The 19795-nt window shown below is 36.5% G+C and overlaps 4 protein-coding genes across 9 annotated transcripts; 3 read left to right on the top strand and 1 right to left on the bottom strand.

The window, feature by feature from the left end:
- The first annotated feature begins 238 nt into the window (after positions 1–238).
- LOC140782329 (V-type proton ATPase subunit B 2-like) lies at positions 239–6431 on the top strand. The gene is made up of 15 exons (XM_073128836.1): positions 239–412; positions 869–940; positions 1541–1596; positions 1718–1816; positions 2021–2080; positions 2561–2672; positions 2789–2997; positions 3809–3937; positions 4073–4210; positions 4830–4980; positions 5273–5355; positions 5519–5566; positions 5657–5710; positions 5792–5875; positions 5987–6431. The coding sequence occupies exons 2-15, from the start codon at positions 883–885 to the stop codon at positions 6170–6172; spliced, it is 1467 nt and encodes a 488-aa protein (XP_072984937.1). The 5' UTR covers positions 239–412; positions 869–882; the 3' UTR covers positions 6173–6431.
- Positions 6432–6527: 96 nt separating this feature from the next.
- Positions 6528–9359, top strand: LOC140782331 (translation machinery-associated protein 22-like). Of its 2 annotated transcripts, XM_073128844.1 has the most exons (7): positions 6528–6910; positions 6995–7090; positions 7290–7354; positions 8537–8618; positions 8746–8813; positions 8903–8986; positions 9222–9359. In XM_073128844.1, exons 1-7 carry the CDS (start codon positions 6592–6594, stop codon positions 9231–9233), a joined length of 726 nt encoding a protein of 241 aa, XP_072984945.1. In that variant the 5' UTR covers positions 6528–6591; the 3' UTR covers positions 9234–9359. The 2 variants fall into 2 exon arrangements, with proteins under 2 accessions (XP_072984945.1, XP_072984944.1); XM_073128843.1 differs by lacking the exon at positions 9222–9359 and having other exon boundaries at positions 8903–9105.
- LOC140782330 (eukaryotic initiation factor 4A-1) lies at positions 9342–14017 on the top strand. 5 transcript variants are annotated; one of them, XM_073128842.1, is made up of 5 exons: positions 9342–9359; positions 11617–11686; positions 11774–11887; positions 11991–12421; positions 12990–14017. In XM_073128842.1, the coding sequence occupies exons 3-5, from the start codon at positions 11845–11847 to the stop codon at positions 13623–13625; spliced, it is 1110 nt and encodes a 369-aa protein (XP_072984943.1). In that variant the 5' UTR covers positions 9342–9359; positions 11617–11686; positions 11774–11844; the 3' UTR covers positions 13626–14017. The 5 variants fall into 5 exon arrangements, with proteins under 5 accessions (XP_072984943.1, XP_072984939.1, XP_072984938.1 ...); XM_073128838.1 differs by having other exon boundaries at positions 11781–11887; XM_073128837.1 differs by lacking the exon at positions 9342–9359 and adding an exon at positions 10914–11066 and having other exon boundaries at positions 11781–11887.
- A 629-nt stretch (positions 14018–14646) lies between these two features.
- LOC140782917 (uncharacterized) lies at positions 14647–17595 on the bottom strand. The gene is made up of 4 exons (XM_073129797.1): positions 17443–17595; positions 17233–17333; positions 14964–15042; positions 14647–14858 (listed from the first exon to the last, which is right to left on the bottom strand). The coding sequence occupies exons 1-4, from the start codon at positions 17446–17448 to the stop codon at positions 14811–14813; spliced, it is 234 nt and encodes a 77-aa protein (XP_072985898.1). The 5' UTR covers positions 17449–17595; the 3' UTR covers positions 14647–14810.
- Positions 17596–19795: the final 2200 nt, after the last annotated feature.

Genomic DNA, 19795 nt, shown 5'->3' on the forward strand with positions numbered 1-19795 from the left:
CCCGATCACAACCGTACAAGTGGCAACACCTAAACAGTCACCCCACATATCGGACGGTGTAAATCCACTCTGGCTTCCATCACCGTTGAATTTTGATCTGACGGCTACCGCTCAGAAGTCAGCCAAAAATTATCCTCACGTTATACATGCCCGTCGCTGTAGACGTGGCTCGGATTGATAGGTTTGGAAATTGACACCCAATAAGTACCCCAAACTAGCTTTTTGCCCGGTTATTATGAGACTGGGGGAGATATTTGGGTACGCCTCAATGGAGACTGCGAGCATTATTATTCGTGCTTCTTTTTTCTATTTTTATTTTTATTTTTATTTTTATTTCGTTCCTCCACTCCTCTTCGTCTCCTCCTCTTCGTCTCCCTGTTCTCTCTCTCTTCCTCTCCGGGTCTAATCCGAGGTGCGTTTTGCCCTAAATTCGCTTATTTTCTACTTAATTCTTGTTAATTTCTCTTATAATTTTGAAAAAAAATTGCGGATCTTTTCTACCCAGTTTGTTGCGATTGGATTTGTTAATGAGATCTGCTCGCTTTCTGCCTCGATTATTTTAGTGATTCAAATGGCAAGAAATTGAATTGAGGTTTTTCTGATTTGATCTTGTAACGAGGAGAGGATCAATTCTCGGTAGGAATCTTCCATTGTTTCGATTTTGGAAGTATTGATTAGTGAGTCGGTAGGAGATCTATGTGAGTTTAAAGACTGCTTGAATGATTTGAATCGTATTTGATTTCATTGGTTATGATGAATTTTTTAAAAGCTTGAACCTCTATTTCGATGATGTCTCTACTTTGACTTCGGCGTGTCTAGAAAAATCGACCTATGGTTTAGATTGCTAAATGTTGCTCTCGTGCTTCAGGTTGTTATTGCAATATGGGTTTTGCCAAGGATGGTGCTGACATGGAAGAAGGATCATTGGAGATTGGCATGGGTATGTGGTGCTAATCATTAGGCTAGTTGCTATTTTTTATGAGTATTGTGTTTCTTTTTGTGTGTAGTTTTTCTAGAACCATATTTAGAGGACTTAAAATTGCAATTTTTTCATCTGTGGATCATGGTACTTGCAATGCTTGAAGTGCACCTATTATTCTCAGACTGTAATTTTTAAAATCCTTGGAGCTTCATCATCTAAAAAAGGTGTATGTGAAGAAGAAGAACCTAAGTATGACCTTTCAAATGCAATATTAGAATCTCATTTACCTAGATTAGACAGTAAATATTCACTGGCAGGCTTCACTTTATCTTTTTCTTATAGTAATGTTTTGATTAAAGACTTTCTACTACCTAGACCTAATTTATTGACTTATGGAATGTTGATGCTCTTTACAATAGTGTGTATCGACGACTCGTTAAACTCTTCTTGCCTCTTGGTTATAAGAAGTTTCCGGAAAAGAACCTGGTCTACAATCATTGTGATTCTTCCAGAGAAACATGTGCCTGATTTTGTTATGCATCAGTAGTTTATATTGAAACTTTTCTGATTGTTGGGATCTTAGGTATTCAATTTCAATTAGCTTCCCTTATGATACAGAGTACAGGACAGTTTCTGGAGTGGCAGGACCTTTGGTCATCTTGGAAAAAGTTAAGGTACATATCTCATTCATTTGTAGATTGAATCAAATATTGTTCCTTTGCTGTTTATCATGGAACATCATAAACATTCATCTAGGTATGATAGTTATTCTTCCCTCCTCGAAATCTATTTCAGGGCCCTAAGTATCAGGAAATTGTGAATATTCAACTGGGAGATGGCACAATTCGTCGTGGTCAAGTCCTGGAAGTTGATGGAGAAAAGGCTGTTGTGCAGGTTACTCTCTCCTCTGGACTAATTTGATTTGTTTCATCTGCATTAGGATTCTGGTGCAGACATTTTGCAACAAATATAACTCATCTCGGCTTGCTATTTGTCCTGTATTGTGCATCACTTCTAACTTTCTAATGTTTTTCTGTTTCTTGTTATGTGATGGCATTTCCGTATATAGAGCATTTGACACACATTCATGTTTTCCAGGTCTTTGAAGGAACTTCTGGAATAGACATCAAGTACACTACTGTGCAGTTTACTGGCGAGGTGATTGACCCGTGGCCTTATTGTACATAGCTCTCTCTTTATTGTCATATTACATCTACATCTTTTATTTTTTTTTATTTTTTAACAAGGTATAAAATAGTAAAATACTAAAACCTTATGTTGGTGCATTCCACTGGCTGTGAGAATGAGAAGGATGTTCAGCATGCTTCTCCATCTTAGTTCTTTACTTCTTTATATGAAGTAGTTCAGAAGGGACGCTCCATGGCATGCTACTTATCAGCAAAGTTGGTGGAACTGCCTCTACTTGACCTGGACTTATTTTCCAAAGTCCAGAGAGTCTGGTTCAAGAGTGAAAAATCTTGAAATAGAGAATGTATATATTTTTTCAATTATCTGAGATGATGAAATAATTTGGAAATTGTGCTAGTGTTCTTTACTTCATGAAGTTTTTGCCATTTGTTATATCCATTTCCTGATATCACTGATTTCACTGAATCCACGACCTTTTTGGCTTTGCAGGTCCTGAAAACTCCTGTTTCACTTGATATGCTTGGACGCATTTTCAATGGTTCTGGAAAGCCTATAGATAATGGTCCACCAATATTGCCCGAGGCTTACTTGGATATATCTGGTACGTAGTTTTGGTGGATAACTAACAAAGGCATCGAAACAAAATTCTATTTCCTTTAACCATATGTCCTCTCAAGTGATATTGTAATATTGTATGTTCTCATGACCTTATTCCAGGAAGTTCTATCAATCCTAGTGAGAGAACCTATCCTGAGGAGATGATTCAGACAGGGATATCCACCATTGATGTCATGAATTCTATTGCTCGAGGACAAAAAATTCCCCTCTTCTCTGCTGCTGGTCTTCCTCATAATGAAATAGCTGCTCAAATTTGTCGTCAGGCTGGCCTTGTAAAACGTCTGGAGAAATCTGACAATCTGTTGGAGGTACAAAAGCTATGCAGCATGTGATCTGTAGCAGTACCATTTGTACAAAATTACAACTGGTGCTTATAAAACCAATATTATGTCTCATGCACTCTCTGTAGGATGTTTCTTGTCCTAAGGTTAATGACCACTTGAATAAATGCTGTTTGACACATAGACTTTTGCTTTCAAAGACCGATATCTTGTTAAATTATGCCCTCCTTTTGATATTCTAATCATTATTAAGCAGACAATCAGGATTAGCAGTTTGTATAAAACTCAAGTTTCTGGACACCGTTCTTGTTTGTTGAACTTGTCATAAATCTGTTCTGGTGGTTAATTATTAATGTATACAAATGGAAGAGGCTGGAGAGTGCCACTTAAAGTGATAATAAGGCTCGGCGATACGCACTTGTGGCTACTGATTCAAGTCATGTGATGGCACTAACAGCAATGCGAGGCTGTCTTACATCTTTCCTTCCACATACCTTGCATTTGTGCGAGCCTCGTGCAAAACACCCTTTTTATATGAATGGAAGTGGATGACCAATAAGTTGAGGTTAATTTTGTTATTACTACGTCCCTTGATTCATTAAATTATCTGCAATTAAGCTTGTTATTTTTATTTGAACCTTGTGATAAAAGAATTAACATTTAGGAAGCATAAACATGTAACACAGAAATTACTGCTACTCTAAGTGGGATGTGACAATATGATCCAGTGTTTAAGCTCTCATTCAAGAAGCTGAAGCTTTTAGTGGCATTCAAGCATTTATGTATGAAGTTAATTTCTTTTATCGTGATCACTGTGCGTATTTTCATCAATCGGCAGGGTGGAGAAGAAGACAATTTTGCCATTGTCTTTGCTGCTATGGGAGTAAATATGGAAACAGCTCAATTTTTCAAGCGTGATTTTGAGGAAAATGGTTCAATGGAGAGGGTCACACTTTTCCTAAATCTGGTAATTTGAAAAATTATCTGTTCTCTTGAACTCGATGTGGCAACTTATGGCACTCTAGTTATTTTTAGTTGTCAGTGTGCAATTTGACATCATTTGATGTTACAAGTTACAACCCTGCCATGGTCTTTAATGCAGGCCAATGACCCAACAATTGAACGCATCATCACTCCTCGAATTGCACTCACGACTGCAGAGTATTTAGCTTATGAATGTGGAAAGCATGTTCTCGTCATTCTAACAGATATGAGCTCATATGCTGATGCACTCCGTGAGGTATTGATCTTGTTATCTCTTATTCTTTCTGGCCTATTGTTATCATGCTCAAGTCACATAGTGGTTTCCTTTTTATTTGGTAAATACTTTGAGGATGTGGTAGGAACCTTCTCTATTCATCCTTTTCTGCAAGTATATTCATCTCTTAATTATGCTTTTCTGCATATATAAGCTTGCTATGATGTACATTCTTTTCTTTATGAAGAAACTGAGTTATATATTGTCTCAAAGATGAAGAGCTGTTAATTCGTACTATATATGTAATATAAACATTGCAGTTGGTAGAAGGGCTCCCTTGTAAATTGTGATGCACCAGATTTGAGTTGATCGTATGACATCAGTAGTATGAAGTTCAGAATTGAAATTTTCAAGTTTGTATCTGTTTGTGACACCAATACTTTGCAATTACTTGATGCCCTAGTACTATTTGCTCAGGCTTTGCATTTTATTCATTTAGGATCATTTCGAAGCTCTATGCTTGTACGGGTTTGCCCTTCTATATTCTTAATAGTTAATAATAATTTTATTAAGTTCTTGTCCTGCTTTGCCTGCACAAAATAGTTGTCAAGTGTGAATTCTGTTTCCTTTAGCTTATGCAAATTATGCATTTTATCCTTAGGTATCAGCAGCACGAGAGGAGGTGCCAGGTAGGCGTGGTTACCCTGGGTATATGTACACTGATCTGGCGACCATATATGAGCGTGCTGGGCGTATAGAAGGAAGAAAAGGCTCCATTACACAGATACCCATTTTAACGATGCCAAATGATGGTAATTGATCCAAACTTTCTGCTTCCATGTATTTTATCAATTTATTTGTTCAATTATATCCTTTTCAGTTTTATAATCTTGTAGATCTCCATGAGATAATGGTGTATCACTCAATGGACCATTATTCATGGTTTCTGTTTTGGTCTTTCTTTGCTGATTCATTTTCTGAGGGTCCAACTAGGAACCCACCTTTGGCTTATGATTTATCGCAGATATGATTCTTTTGGTGTCTTAGTATGATGTGTGCAATGTCATGTCTAAACATGTTTGTTCTGGTCTTTTTGCTCAATAGATATCACACATCCAACTCCTGATCTTACTGGCTATATCACGGAAGGTCAAATATACATCGATAGACAGCTCTATAATCGTCAGGTACGATGCAGGCTTTACTACTACATAAATGAAGATGCATATAACCCTCCAGGCATCTTTCATTGCTTCATGCATCTTTGGAAAGATGCCAGCACTTCCTAGGCAACTTGAGATTTTTTTTGTTTGCTTATGTTTTGAAGACTTACACATCTTATATTTTCAGATATACCCACCTATCAATGTCCTGCCTTCTCTATCTAGATTGATGAAGGTGAATTTTATATATGCTATTTCTTTGTAACACACACACACGCACAACCTTAACTTTTAGAACTTCTCATCTAATTTGGTTTACCCGCAGAGTGCTATTGGTGAAGGCATGACTCGTCGTGATCATGCTGATGTATCTAACCAGGTATCTATTGCTAAATTAGGTGCTTATTATTATTCGGTATATTTTTGTATGTCGACTTACATGATTAATTTCATGGTGCAGCTCTATGCCAATTATGCAATTGGAAAGGATGTCCAGGCCATGAAAGCAGTTGTTGGGGAGGAAGCTCTCTCATCTGAGGATTTGGTCTCTCTCTCTCTACAGCATCATATATACATACATTCATATATGTACATGTACTGCATGCATCTTTATTTGTTATGCTTTGCGCTGATGCATTTGTATTTTTATATGCAGCTCTATCTCGAATTCCTTGACAAGTTTGAAAAGAAATTTGTGACACAAGGTGCATACGATACTCGTAACATCTTCCAGTCCCTTGATCTTGCATGGACACTGCTCCGCATATTCCCCCGTGAACTTCTTCATCGCATACCCGCAAAGACTTTAGATCAATACTATAGCAGAGATGCTGCACACTGATTTCTTTTTGTAGAACTCAGATTTCAAAGAGCAGCTCGAATAAAGTTAAAAGATTGGAAACTCCAGCCTCTTCTCTCTAGTATAGGTGCTATTCTTTTCTGCATAAAATAAAGGATTCATCATGGATATGCCTTATGCATGAGTCGCCTTTTGTAATATGACAGCTATCAATATTGTACGCTATTTGTTACTGTATGTTGTTTAAGTGTGGAAAATCTTCTTCTATGATATACTAATACGTCTTCATTTTGTGAGTTAATTGTAATTATCATGAAACAAACATTGCTTTTATGGATAAATATTTGCAGCATGCGAGGAAATTTGATGAGAGACCATTTTCCAAAAGAAAATTATAGAAGTCGGCAAAGATTAGATGATAAGTGCCGAGTCACTAGTAGCCGAAACTCGCGCCTTTACGAATGAAACAGCGACGAAACCTTCCATCCATTTTGGCAGTTCAATTCCAATCGGTAGTTTCTTCCACTTTCCATCCTCCCCTCTTACTTCCCCACGCTGCTTCATTTGCGCCACTCCAAACTGCCCTTCTACCCTCCCACCAAGAGAGAGAGAGAGAGAGAGAGAGAGAGAAAGAGAGAGAGAGAAGCTTCGCTTCCATTGGGGAGAAGCAGCAACCAGTCTGGGTGCTATACTGCGGCGTATGTAGCTTCCCCGCCGAGTACCGCGAGTTCGGTCCCGACTTCGAGAAATGCAAGCTTTGGCTTCGCCAAAACGTTCCCGGTCTCTACCCTGATCTCCTTAATGGTGAGTCTACATCGATCTCGATCCTTCTTCTTACTGTTCTTCTCGGTTTCATGTGATTAGATGCGAGCGACAAGGAAGCAGACAAGGCGGCGGAGCAATTGCAGGCTGTGGGGATTTCCGGTGGAGGAGGAGGCGAGACCTCCGGTCCTAACGCAGGTGTGCGATTGGGTGTTTGTTCATTGAATTATTGTAATATGAGGACACATCTTGCCATTTGCTTTTTAGCTGTTCGAATTGGATATTGGAAAGAGAAATACTGAGCTTTAGTTGGAGGTTAGTTAACTGGTTCAGGGTTTGCACTTCTCTTGTGATCTTCCAGCCTTCTAGGCACTTTTTTTTTTTCTTCTTGATGCAGGGGGAGCCTCAGCATCTAAGCAAGAAGAAATAAAACGCCTTCCAGGTGGTAAAACAAAGAAAAAGGTGGGTTCCTTAACATTTAGAGTTAGTCTTTCTCTATTTTATATTTTCTACTATATCAGATCATGACAAGGTAGCATTATGCTTTTGATTTTACCAGATATAATTTGAACCGTGTACATTGTCATTAACAAGAAGTTGTGTGAGGTAAATGCCTGATCTTTTGTTTCATTTCATTCTAATTAAAATGTGTCTTCGTGTCATTTTATGCTGCATAAGAAATAGTCTCCAAGGGAAATCAACCCTCTGTATTGTCTATTTACCATCCATCCATCCATCCATCCATCCATCAGATACTTCTTTTGTGAGCATTAAGGTCAGCAAGTTTTAAGTTACCTATCACAATTTGCGGATTCTTGGTGGGCATCTAATTTTCTGTACATAAATTTTGTAGCAATGATTTGCACTTTTTGGACAGAGTTCAATTATTAACAATATTGGTTTAAAGTTTGAAGGTTTCTTAGTTTTCCTGATTGTCAACTAGTTTCCATCCTTTGTTGCATGAGGGAAAAGGAGTGAATCTTTTCTTTTTCCTTTTTTTTTTTAGCACAACCATGCCCTATTTAATTGAAAACAAAATGGAACTCTAATCTCTACCTCCATTTAAGGTAGATGAGCAAGCTAGAGTGATGCATCAAAATCTAAACCCCAACAGCACACTGTATAGTGTATACTATGAACAAGTGTACACAAAAATAATAAACTATGGCGCTGTACAAATAAACACAGTCCAACATCCAAAAAACATAACCACCTATCCATTATCAAGTAATAAATACATCAACGACGTCATTAACATCAACAGGTTATAAAGTTTTAACAGCCCATAGTACTTTTTTGAAGTTTGTGTTTATCTGAAATTCTGGCTCTGTTGCCATTATGTCTAGACCTGAATTTTTTCATATAAACTGTAACAATGATATAGTAGTTTTTTCATTCATTCCATTTTATTGTTAATGGTTCTACTTCCATGTCAACCTCGGACATGATTACATTGGCTAGATTGATGGGAGGAACGTAATGCACAATTTTCTCATATCATTGATCACTAGGCTGCATAACTCATTATTCTGGATATAGAATTCTTGTGCTTTTAGTCTAGCCCTCCAGATGATACTTTAGATTTACATATGCTTCATATGCTAATGCCAGCTTTTAAATATTAACTAGTTTCTTTTCCTGCAGGAGAAGCAAGAAGTTGTAATTGAGAAGATTATTCGCAACAAACGCAAATGTGGCACTGTTGTGAAAGGCCTTGATTTATTTGGTTAGTTATGTTTAGAGGAATTCTTAGTTCCTCTTTTTTTTTTTAAATCTTCAAGGTGCTTGAGAAATTTGAAATTAGCTATAAGTGGGGCAATCCATAATGAAACTTTATTTGCATGACATTTTAGGTATAAAGCTCAGTGATGCTTCAAAGAAGTTAGGAAAGAAGTTTGCTACTGGAGCTTCTGTTGTTAAGGTAAGGTGACACTGTTTTTGAAATTAGGAAAGCTAAGCACTGCTGCTCATGTAAACAGTAATTTACCATAATTGTGTAAATTGTTTCAGGGCCCAACTGAGAAAGAGCTGATTGATGTCCAAGGGGACATTGCATATGATATTGTTGAGTTCCTTGCACAGACATGGCCAAATGTAATCTATCTAATACCAATATTATTTTGTTTCTTCAGATTAAGTTGTAGCAAGCATTATGGCGATCCTTTCGTATAACATTATTTCTTCAGATTAAGTTGTCTGTGTTTGTTCAGCCTTGCAAAGTTAACTTATATGTTACTCCGTACAACTATTTTCTGCAAGCAGTTCAGTTTATTTCTTGTGAAGTTTATTGATTATGAAATTTTGAATAGTATTTGTTCCATGCGCACAGCATAGATATTGATGAGTGATGGCATTTTAGTGAATCGACAACATGCAATCCTGGTGTTACACTAGCTCCACGCAGCCACAATCCTCACGAAGTAGTTCAAGGTTCCTCTGTAGATTCCACTTATGACATAAATTCCTAGTAAGTGCTCACTCTTTAATCTTGTCATTCTATTTCCCTTTTGATTCTTGCAATAATTTGTCTGTTGCAGCCTAGCCCAATTCAATGAGTTTGTCGTTCGGACACATACCTTCTCATGGACGACAACCAAACCCACTGGATTTCAGTTATCAATTCTTTGCTGATTCTTCTTTTACTCTCTTTCACAGTAGTCATCGTCATGATAAAAAATTAAAAACCCTCAGTGAGGATATCTCCAGCTACAATCGGCCAATATTTGAAATTCAGATCATGAAGAAACTCGATGGAAACTAGTTCAGAATGACCTCTTCAGGCCACCTACTAACTCTGACCTGTTTTGTGTCTAAGTTGGAATTAGGTTGCAGCTTCCGGGAATGGCGTTGAAAAGGTGGTGACATCAGCCTCCCTTACCTGAGAAATTCCCTATAATCCGTGTGGAGATTCTAAAAGGGATTAAAGCTTCCTCCCAACTTTGGTATTTGCATTACTAGGCTTCCTTTTCCCCTCCAACCAGAGGATTCTATTAATGGCTATGGTTTTTCTTTGGGCTTTCATGGGTATATTTGCTGGTTATGCCTCATCTAGCCTCTATAAGATGTTCAGGAGTGGAAGAAGATCCCCTGGAAAACTGCATTCATATTCCCTGATATCATCTTTGCAGTCATTTTTGTTCTGAATGCTTGATCTTGGGTGAGAACTGAGGAGTCATCTGGAGCAGTTCCTTTTGGAGCCATAATTATTTCGGTGATCTTATTATTGTTTTGCGTCTCAGTATCATTAGTCTTTCTTGGGAGTTGCATAGGTTTCAACAGCCATGGCAGAGGAAACCAGCTTTGACCATTTGTTAGGTTGTATTTTTCCATTTCTCGTTTATCTTCTGTGATCGAGCTCCTCTTCTTCATTCTGACGTCCATTTAGCTGGACCAATTCTAAACCTTTTCGGCTTACTCCTCGTCTTGTGTCTTGCTACTTGCAACGCAGAGAAGACTACCTTTGGTGGGGTGGAGGGTTTACTAGACCACAGGTGCTTCGGCACTCTAGACCTGTTTGGCTATGCAGTCTCTACTATTTCTTCAGTAAGTTGGAGATCAACAAAGGTCGATCGTCTTGGGGATTCTATACTATCATATGCTATGCATTCTTCGTCCTAACTGGATAAACATAATACTCGTATGTGAAAACAGACCGATGAGACTAATCTAAGTATTAATTAATTATCGATATCTAAGTGTTTTTAGACATCAAAGATAATATATTTCTAAAAGGGACATCAAAAGTGCCCCACGGAATATAGACAATTTGAAGTAAAATGTTCCTGATATTGATGATGTAAACGTGCTTGAGGGTTTTGGGTATCTTAACCATGTGCGTGTGTGATGACGTAAAATGGTAAGATTCGTGCTGAGAAAGGCGAGGTCGAGCTGGCTCGGGTGTAGTCCGAGTCGAACTCGAGCTGTGTTACTAGTCAGTCCTAGAGTCCTAGTTCGACTTCGATTCCTCGACGAAAAGGTTAGTCTCCTTCCACGACACGTTCTTTGCCCTTTCGGGCACAAACAAAAGCTACTACTTAAAAGGCGAGCCTCTCTTCTATCTCAATCGATAAATAAAGCATCGCCTTTGCTCTCCTCCTCCTCTCTCGCGCTCTTTGGCTTTTGCTCGCACGACTTGGAATCCCTTCGGCAAATCGCTCCCTCGAGGACTTATAAGGTAATGTGCGGATCTCATCTTGCAGCTCATCTTTGTCGCCTTTCTCGTTGGATTTCGTTATCCATGGTGGAATAGGCGATTAGGGGGTTTGAGCCGATTAGAAGTTTCTTACTTCCTTTTGCAATTCTGATCTAATTCAGCATTGTCGACTTTATCTTGGCTCGCTTGTGTTGGTGGTCTCGGATTTATTAGGGAAATTTATTGATTTGTTAGGGATTTGTTTCTCGGTCACTTTGATTGAGTGGTATCTCCAATAGGTACTGCATCAGATCTCTAGGATCGAGGAACAGAGTTAGTATCTAGAATATATTCGCTGGCAATTAGTGATGGAGAAGTAGTTCAGCATGGACGAAAACCTTTTTCTTGTTTTTTCGAAAGATTCCCAGATATGTAACTCAGGCAATGAACTAGTTGTCCTAATCTGGTTACAGAAGGGAGGGAGGGAGAATTCACTGGACGTGACTCTTTCGAGTGTCGTGTAATTTTCTTTGTACCATCTTAAGGTGATTCGGTCACTGTTTTACACTAACTTTGACTTCCACACTTGCAGAAATGGCAGGATCGGCACCAGAAGGATCTCAATTTGATGCACGACATTATGATGCAAAAATGAATGAGCTGTAATAAATTTAAATTTTTTTCATCACTATTTCTCATTATAAGTATTTCGCCAACAATATTTACTTATTATGTGCTTTATATGCTAGAGGATAGGTTAACTCAAGATGGGCAGGACTTTTTTACATCATATGATGAAGTTTATGACACTTTTGATGTCATGGGTCTGCAGGAAAACCTTCTCAGAGGCATATACGCATATGGTATGGCCTCCTCCTGCTTCATTTTCTCTGATGCAATCTCTAGTGACCTCGCTATATAGTTTTGTGAGGTAATATCTTTGTTTTGACAATGTCTTTACTCTAGGTTTTGAAAAGCCTTCTGCAATCCAGCAAAGAGGGATTGTTCCGTTCTGCAAGGGCCTTGATGTCATCCAACAGGCACAGTCTGGGACAGGAAAAACTGCAACCTTCTGTTCTGGCATTTTGCAGCAGCTTGATTATGGATTGGTTGAATGCCAAGCTTTGGTACTTGCTCCGACTCGGGAGTTGGCACAGCAAATAGAAAAAGTTATGCGAGCACTTGGTGACTATCTTGGTGTGAAAGTACATGCTTGTTTTGGAGGGACTAGTGTTCGCGAGGATCAACGTATTCTTGCCAGTGGGGTTCATGTTGTGGTGGGGACACCAGGTCGTGTATTTGACATGCTGCAAAGACAATCCCTCCGCCCCGGCTATATTAAGATGTTTGTATTGGATGAAGCAGACGAAATGCTTTCACGTGGTTTCAAGGATCAGGTTCCTTCTCTTTTTACATTATTTGTTTTCAAGTCAGTTGTTAGTATTTACCTTTAGCTATTCAATCTCTGATCCAGTAAAAAGTTACAGTTCTGGCAAATTCGATCCAGTAAAAAGTTGAGGAATATCATTTCTTAGATAAGTGGCAATACTGGTGTTTAGACTAACTTACCAGTAGAGATGACACTCACAACATAGATTCTGCACATTCATATTGCTAGTGTAACTACTCATTCATAATGTCCTCTTTACATTTTAGTTACCACTTTACATTTTAATGGTGCTTATGTCTCATCAGCGATGTTTACTGTGTCAATATACTTTATCCCAAATAATGCTATACCTCAATGAAAGTTTGCTGTTTGTTTTCCTTCTATGAGAGTTCATGCTGGATACAGTCTTGTGATTTGTTCTTATGGGAACTTTGTACTTGCAACAATGAATAGCTTCTCTGGTACCATCATATGTCCATAATTTATTTATTTTTTCTTTTTCTAGTTTCTATCCTGTCATGTTCTTAGCTTGCTTATCTTACCATCATTATTTTAATACCTTTTTTCCTCTTCAGATCTATGACATCTTCCAGCTTCTTCCTTCCAAAATACAAGTCGGGGTGTTTTCTGCAACAATGCCCCCCGAGGCTCTCGAGATCACTCGCAAGTTTATGAACAAGCCTGTGAGAATCCTTGTGAAGCGAGATGAACTCACTCTGGAGGGTATCAAGCAGTTCTACGTCAATGTTGAGAAGGAAGAATGGAAGCTTGAAACCCTCTGTGATCTCTATGAAACTTTGGCCATCACACAAAGCGTGATCTTTGTCAATACCCGACGCAAGGTTGACTGGCTAACTGACAAGATGAGAAGCAAGGATCACACAGTCTCAGCCACGCATGGTGACCTGGACCAGAACACTAGGGATATTATAATGCGGGAGTTTCGATCTGGTTCGTCTCGTGTGCTCATCACGACTGACCTTCTTGCTCGCGGTATCGATGTGCAGCAGGTTTCCCTCGTCATAAATTATGATCTGCCAACCCAGTCAGAGAACTATCTGCATCGTATTGGACGAAGTGGAAGATTCGGAAGGAAAGGTGTGGCGATCAACTTTGTAACTCGTGATGACGAAAGAATGCTGTTTGATATCCAAAAGTTCTACCATGTTGTGGTAGAGGAACTACCCTCCAATGTTGCCGATCTCCTTTGAGAGAAATGTTGGTTAGATATGATAATATGTGATATAATCTTGCCTTATTGTTCCTGACAATGAAGAGCGGCTACATTGGACAGGTTTATGAATGGCAACTGTCATGGCTGTTTACTCTCGTGATCGACAGGTTTTTTCTTAGTGGTCAGTGTCCGGTTCTGTGTGTTCAGCATGGTTAAGTAAGTAATTTTTTATTTGCACATTTGTAGCAATTAGGTTGTGTCAGTATGTTGGTGACCTTAGAAAGTAAGTTTGAATATCCTTACATTTTTCTTCCAAGTTTGGTGTAATAATTTTTCCTTCTTAGGAACCATAATGTATTGAGACTAGAATGGTTTTAATTATTTGAAATATGTAATTAATAATATCGTTCCCATGCACTTCTGCCACAATACAGTAACATATCCTGTTTTAATTGTTTAGTGCACTTGCTTCTGTTTGCTCGACTTTGTGAATTGAATGTATCGAGCAGCAAGGTGGAAAGGAAATCCAACTAGATAGCAACCGCAATAATTAACGACCACCACGTATGAAATATAAACATTAGGCGTTCACATGTGGAATAACTTTCATACTAACATAATTATGTTCATATTACTAAACTTGCATAACACAACTTACACCTGTTTAGATTAGTACATTATTTGGTTATAAATTGGCATAGTGGTGCAATTGTTACACTTAATGTGATGTGAAAAACTAAAGATATTTTAGCAAATGATCAAAATATTATTTATAATAGATATAATAGATGGATAAAGAGATAAAATAAAAGAGAGAGGAAAGAGATGCCTTTTTAAGGATAAAATAATAGTCGATAAATATAAAAATATTAGACAGAAGAGAAGAGAATAGAGAAATATATATTATTAAACTAATATTAAGATAAATTATTATTTAATTACTATACTATTATTTTACAAGTGAACGAAACTTTTAACTGAAGGTGGGATTAGCAGCAACCCAACGATAAACACGGATAACTTAAGAGTAACCATAAAAAAAAAAACGAATTTGTAAATTTAGTCAAGGTGTGCTGCTCATATGTGGGCATTGAAACAATCTTTTACAATCTAAGCGCCTTATGCAAGCTCTCAAAATCCAAAAGACGAGCACATTACAAACAAAGAAAATCATCTTAGATTCTTCATGAGCATCCTAACTGAAGACTGGGTAACTCTAGTATCAAACATAAACACCACTTGCTAGGAGCAAGAACAGAGATCCAAAACCCTGCAACAAGAAAAGGTAGATATATAGCTTTGATCACTGGATAACTAACCATGGACTTTCATTTAAAAATTGAAGATAATTGATCGGTTCAAGAGGTAGGAGTACCAGAAAAGCAGATGCGATTGCCCCAGTGGCGATCTCCTTTGATAGGCTACGGTTGCGCCTGGATGAAGTGGCCTCATAGCTGCAATACTCCACCATGTAAGACAGAAAATCCAATACCCCTTGAAACAGAATTAACTCTATTCAACTTCATATAAGCGAAATATCCTGTTTTAGAATGTAATGGTAGAGTAGAGTAGCCACAAAAAGTATGCTAATTGATGCAATGTCCAAGCATCAAACTCAGATCTAAAGCAAAAGGAAAATCCAACTCTAGTGGACTGATCTAGAATGAGAGGTTGACAGTCACAGTAACTCCCAAGTAAACAAATCCAGCAGGAAGATTGTCAGGAATAACACAGCAATTACCATCAATTGATATGCAGAGTGTAATCCTCAATCTGGAAATTACATAAATCACAATTAGAAGCATCATATATTTCCTTTGCATCTCAGGAAATGTCTTTCTGGAGATCCCGTTTTCAGAATTTTACTTCTGCCTCAAAGTTCTGACAGCTCGAACTTAGTTCTCCAACCCTAAGAGAGTCTTTCTTTACAATACAGATGTGGCACAAAATTATCTCTACTTAACAGTGAGCTCACTGGTGGTGCTTACTGCTTAGTTGGCATTTAACAATAAGATTAGGGGACAAAAAGTGGCAATAGGTGCAGATACAAGCTTGATGAAAGAAGCTTAATAGTTAAAAGGAAAATGGCAAACTTCTATTAATACCATTATACATATTTTTCATATTAAACAATGTGATATGAGAAATATACCATCAAATGTCATGCTGTGAAGAGGAAATATTAGTTCTGTAGCAAAACAATTCAGGACTAACATTCTAGAAGACACCTTGTACTTCAACACCAAGGACCATGCATGGCCATGATAAGCTAAAAAAATGATGATGTCAATGGTACTTACATGGAACACCATGATACCTTGCTCACTTGAGTGACTTTGAAAAGAATATCATGGAAGAACCACAAGGCCACAGAGATATCATAAGGAGACTAAACAGAAGATCAATTTTGCCATGAGGAACGCATAGGTACATTTAAGGAGCTCTCCCATGGAAAGGAAATCTATAACAGAAAAATTGTAGAAGACGAAGATCCAACTTTTCCATGCCTAAAACTTAGTTATGCTAAGAGCTGCCACCTTTAATCATATTTTCCAAATAAATCTGATAGAGAAACAAATCTTGCCATGTTTTGCTAAAGTAACTAGATAAATGTGCAAATTGACATGTTTAAAGAGAATACAAGCATGCATTGTCATTCATATTTCATCAGCTTCTTCATAGGCAATACATGCTATTCCACTATGGTGTGTATCTATTGTGAAAATCCATATCTAATGAAATTGGTGCAATTTTCTTTTGAAAGTCACCTTATCCACCAAGTAAACAGAAGTAACAGGAACCATCAAAGAAATGGCAAGTCCAAGATATTTCTCTAGACCATGAAGAGTCAAACATGCTAAGTAAGAGACAATATTGACAGGCATAAACTCATCATCATTTATCTAAGCCTTTTACTAACAAAATGGAAGCCTAAAGTGAAACTAAAATTACAAACATACAGTCAGTTACCATCTAAAGTATGGTTGACTAGATCAAAACCTCTAATTCAAATAATATTAGCACTCCTAACACAGACTACAGAGATCTTCCTCCAATTGCCTGCCTCGAGGCACAAGTGTTGTCATTGTGTCGGCATTGTCGTGCATTTGCAGGGAGCAACTTAGAATTCAAGTTCATTAATAATCAAAGCTACTAAAATATTCCATATAATGAATAAATCCAACCCCAGTCAGGTAGTTTTTTTAGTCATATCATTCCCTCCCTGAGTCAACAACAAATGACGTGACCTTATGGCCAAAATGAATCGAGTTTAGCCACATTCTGTGGCTAAAAAGGAGCAATAACTCCAATTAATTCCAGTTGAAAGATTTGAGGTATTCAAGCTAATTTCTTTTCCAGCTCAAAATAAGATCTAGTAACTGAATTACGAGAGCATTGAACAAAAAAAATATGTAGGGGCAAATCATCCTAAATCCATAAATATCAATGCAAAACTGCTCTTACGATGTGTATATTAGTACAAACAACCAATAAAACTAATAACTCCAACAGCCAGATCAGCTGCAATCTATTCCCAGTTCTTTCCTGGGCCCAAAAAATTCGCAGCAACCAAAATACACATTGCAAATTAACAAATCCACCCAAAATGACTACAACAGGAACAGATCGAGACGAAAGCTTACATGAAGAACGAAGCCGTAAGGAGGAGGCCAATCGATAGCATCAGGACGGCCAGCGACGGATACCAGGCGACGGGGACTGGGCTTGATATGGGCTTCGACGCCTGCATCAAGAAGCCGGATCGAGAAATTAGCAACGTCTTAACCCCCAATTCGTTTTCTGCAAAACCTCTGAGATAGAGATCGGTGGAAGGAGATGTAGTGTTTACTCACCATCATGTGGAGGGGATAGATGGAAGTGAGATTGATCGAATCCTCGGCTTTCTCTTCTCCTCGTTCTAAAATTTTGGGGCTGCGATGCGATCTTTTTGACCAAATAAACCCACTCGTTTGGGTTGAAAGGTAGTGAAGTTAAGAAAGAGAGGTAGTTTCTTTATTTTATTCTAATTAATCATTTATTTCATTTTTAATAGAAAAAAAAAATTAGACCTATGCAAATGATGGATCGGGCTGAATTCGGATCGGGCCTAATTCCAAAGTCCGATTATTTTTAAAAAAACATAAGCCCAACCCGACCCGATAATGAGATCAAATAAGTTTAGACAACATATAATTATATTTTAATACATAACGGGTCGGGTTTGGCACCCATTGGGTGAAAAATAAACTTTGATCCGACTCAGAAAAATAAGTAGATCATGCTTATCAGAATGATCTACTTATAATATCTACTGGTGAGACTTAACTCTTTTTCAATTAATTGTGAAGCCTTTACATCGAGCTTTACTTAAATTTAGTCCCACATAGAATTAAGACTTATGATGCCATCACTATAACTTATTTGTTGAATCCTATCAATTTATCCCATAAATTTTGGACTTGATATTTAAAATTTTCATTATATAGTCATACGTGCATGATTTAAACTACTGTAGAAGATTGGCCAAATTATTCAATATATATATATATATATATATATACCATTTCTTCACCACACCCAACACTTCCAGTGGTCACATTTATTTCTCATTTTTGTTCTTATCTCCTCCTAATTTTATGCCACCGTGTCTCACATCGAGAGGAATGCCAACAGCCAAGTAGAATATTCAACTATATATACATATATAATTTATATTAGAAAGCCGGTGAAGATAGTACATCAGACTCTAATTCTTTTATTATATCTTATATTTTTAAACACTCTAGTTAACCTGAGATTAGTGCTCTTCAATTCTTTATTTTTGTTTTTCTATTTCTTTAGAGTGAGAAACCTGAGATAGTCTTCGTTTATTATCTCCAAAGCTGATCTACGAGCATTATTCGCTATGCAATTATTAGTTTAGATTTTTTATTTTTTATTTTCTTTTATCCTGAGCCTCGTTGTATTGTATTCAGAATTATTAGTTTAGGTCATTGATTCGATTGTCATTTATAAAAATAAGTAGTTGACTTTCCACATTATAGAGTTGACTCAAGACTTTAATCAAGCCAAACTCAAAGTCATGCATTAAGTAGGAGGTGCGTTGGTTTTCTTCACTTGTTCACACTATGGCTAGAAGAGCTTTTGAATTCAACCTAACAAGCTGTAAAACTCGAAATGTGCTAATCCTAAGTGCAAATTTAAGCTCACTCTAAACCTTATAAGAACTATCTAATTAATAAGCCTTCATTTACTCCCGAAATAATAAAAGTTCTTATTTCAAAATACAACCTTTTATTATAAAATAATAATTAAACATCAAAATAACCATGTTTTATAATATAAATATTATTTATTAAAATTACGTCTTATATCACATACTAACATAATTACCAATTTATTATTGATATTACTATAACTTCTCTTAAATATTTTATTATAATTTATCATTAATCTCTTCTTCTTTTTTTAAATATCTTATCATATAATTTATTATTTTTTTCTCGTCTCCTCTGTCTCAAATATCTTATGAACATCTTATCACTATTTATCATTTATCTCTACTATATCTTCTCTTATTATATTTTTTATACTAAATAAATAAAATCTAATTTAAACAGCATGAATGTTAATAATTTATATTTCATAAAAATATGCACAGTTTAAAAAGTATTATTATTATTAAATATTTTATAAAATTCTTAATAATATGTATTTAATTGATATATTTTTTAATAAATTATCTTCTTATTAAAATAATATTCAAATTACTAACAACATCAAAAATATAGTATTAATAAACAAATAGTCTATGGAATTAAATATTCACTCATAGATAAAATAATATATCTACTATTTAAACTTTGTATTAGCCTAATTAAATCTTTCTTTCTTTCAATAATAAAATAAGAAATTTAGGAAATAAATTAATATAATAGTGTTATTAATCTCATTTTGCAAGGATATATTAAAAATATATATTTCACGTAAGATCAAACTTTATTATTAAAAATATAATAATAGTTAAAATAATACATATTATTTTTTACTATAAAATATGTAGGAATAGATGTAAAGAAAGTTGTATAATAATATATTCAAATTAGAATAATAAAATTGTATAAGTATTTCATATCTACCCCTCAAATATTTTGCACTCAACTTTCAAGCATTACATATATATCTCCATAGCATTATTCTCTGGAT

Source organism: Typha latifolia, chromosome 2 (genome assembly GCF_019914945.1).
Source record: "Typha latifolia isolate L0001 chromosome 2, TyphaL0001v2, whole genome shotgun sequence".
In the NCBI taxonomy this organism is placed as follows: domain Eukaryota; kingdom Viridiplantae; phylum Streptophyta; class Magnoliopsida; order Poales; family Typhaceae; genus Typha; species Typha latifolia.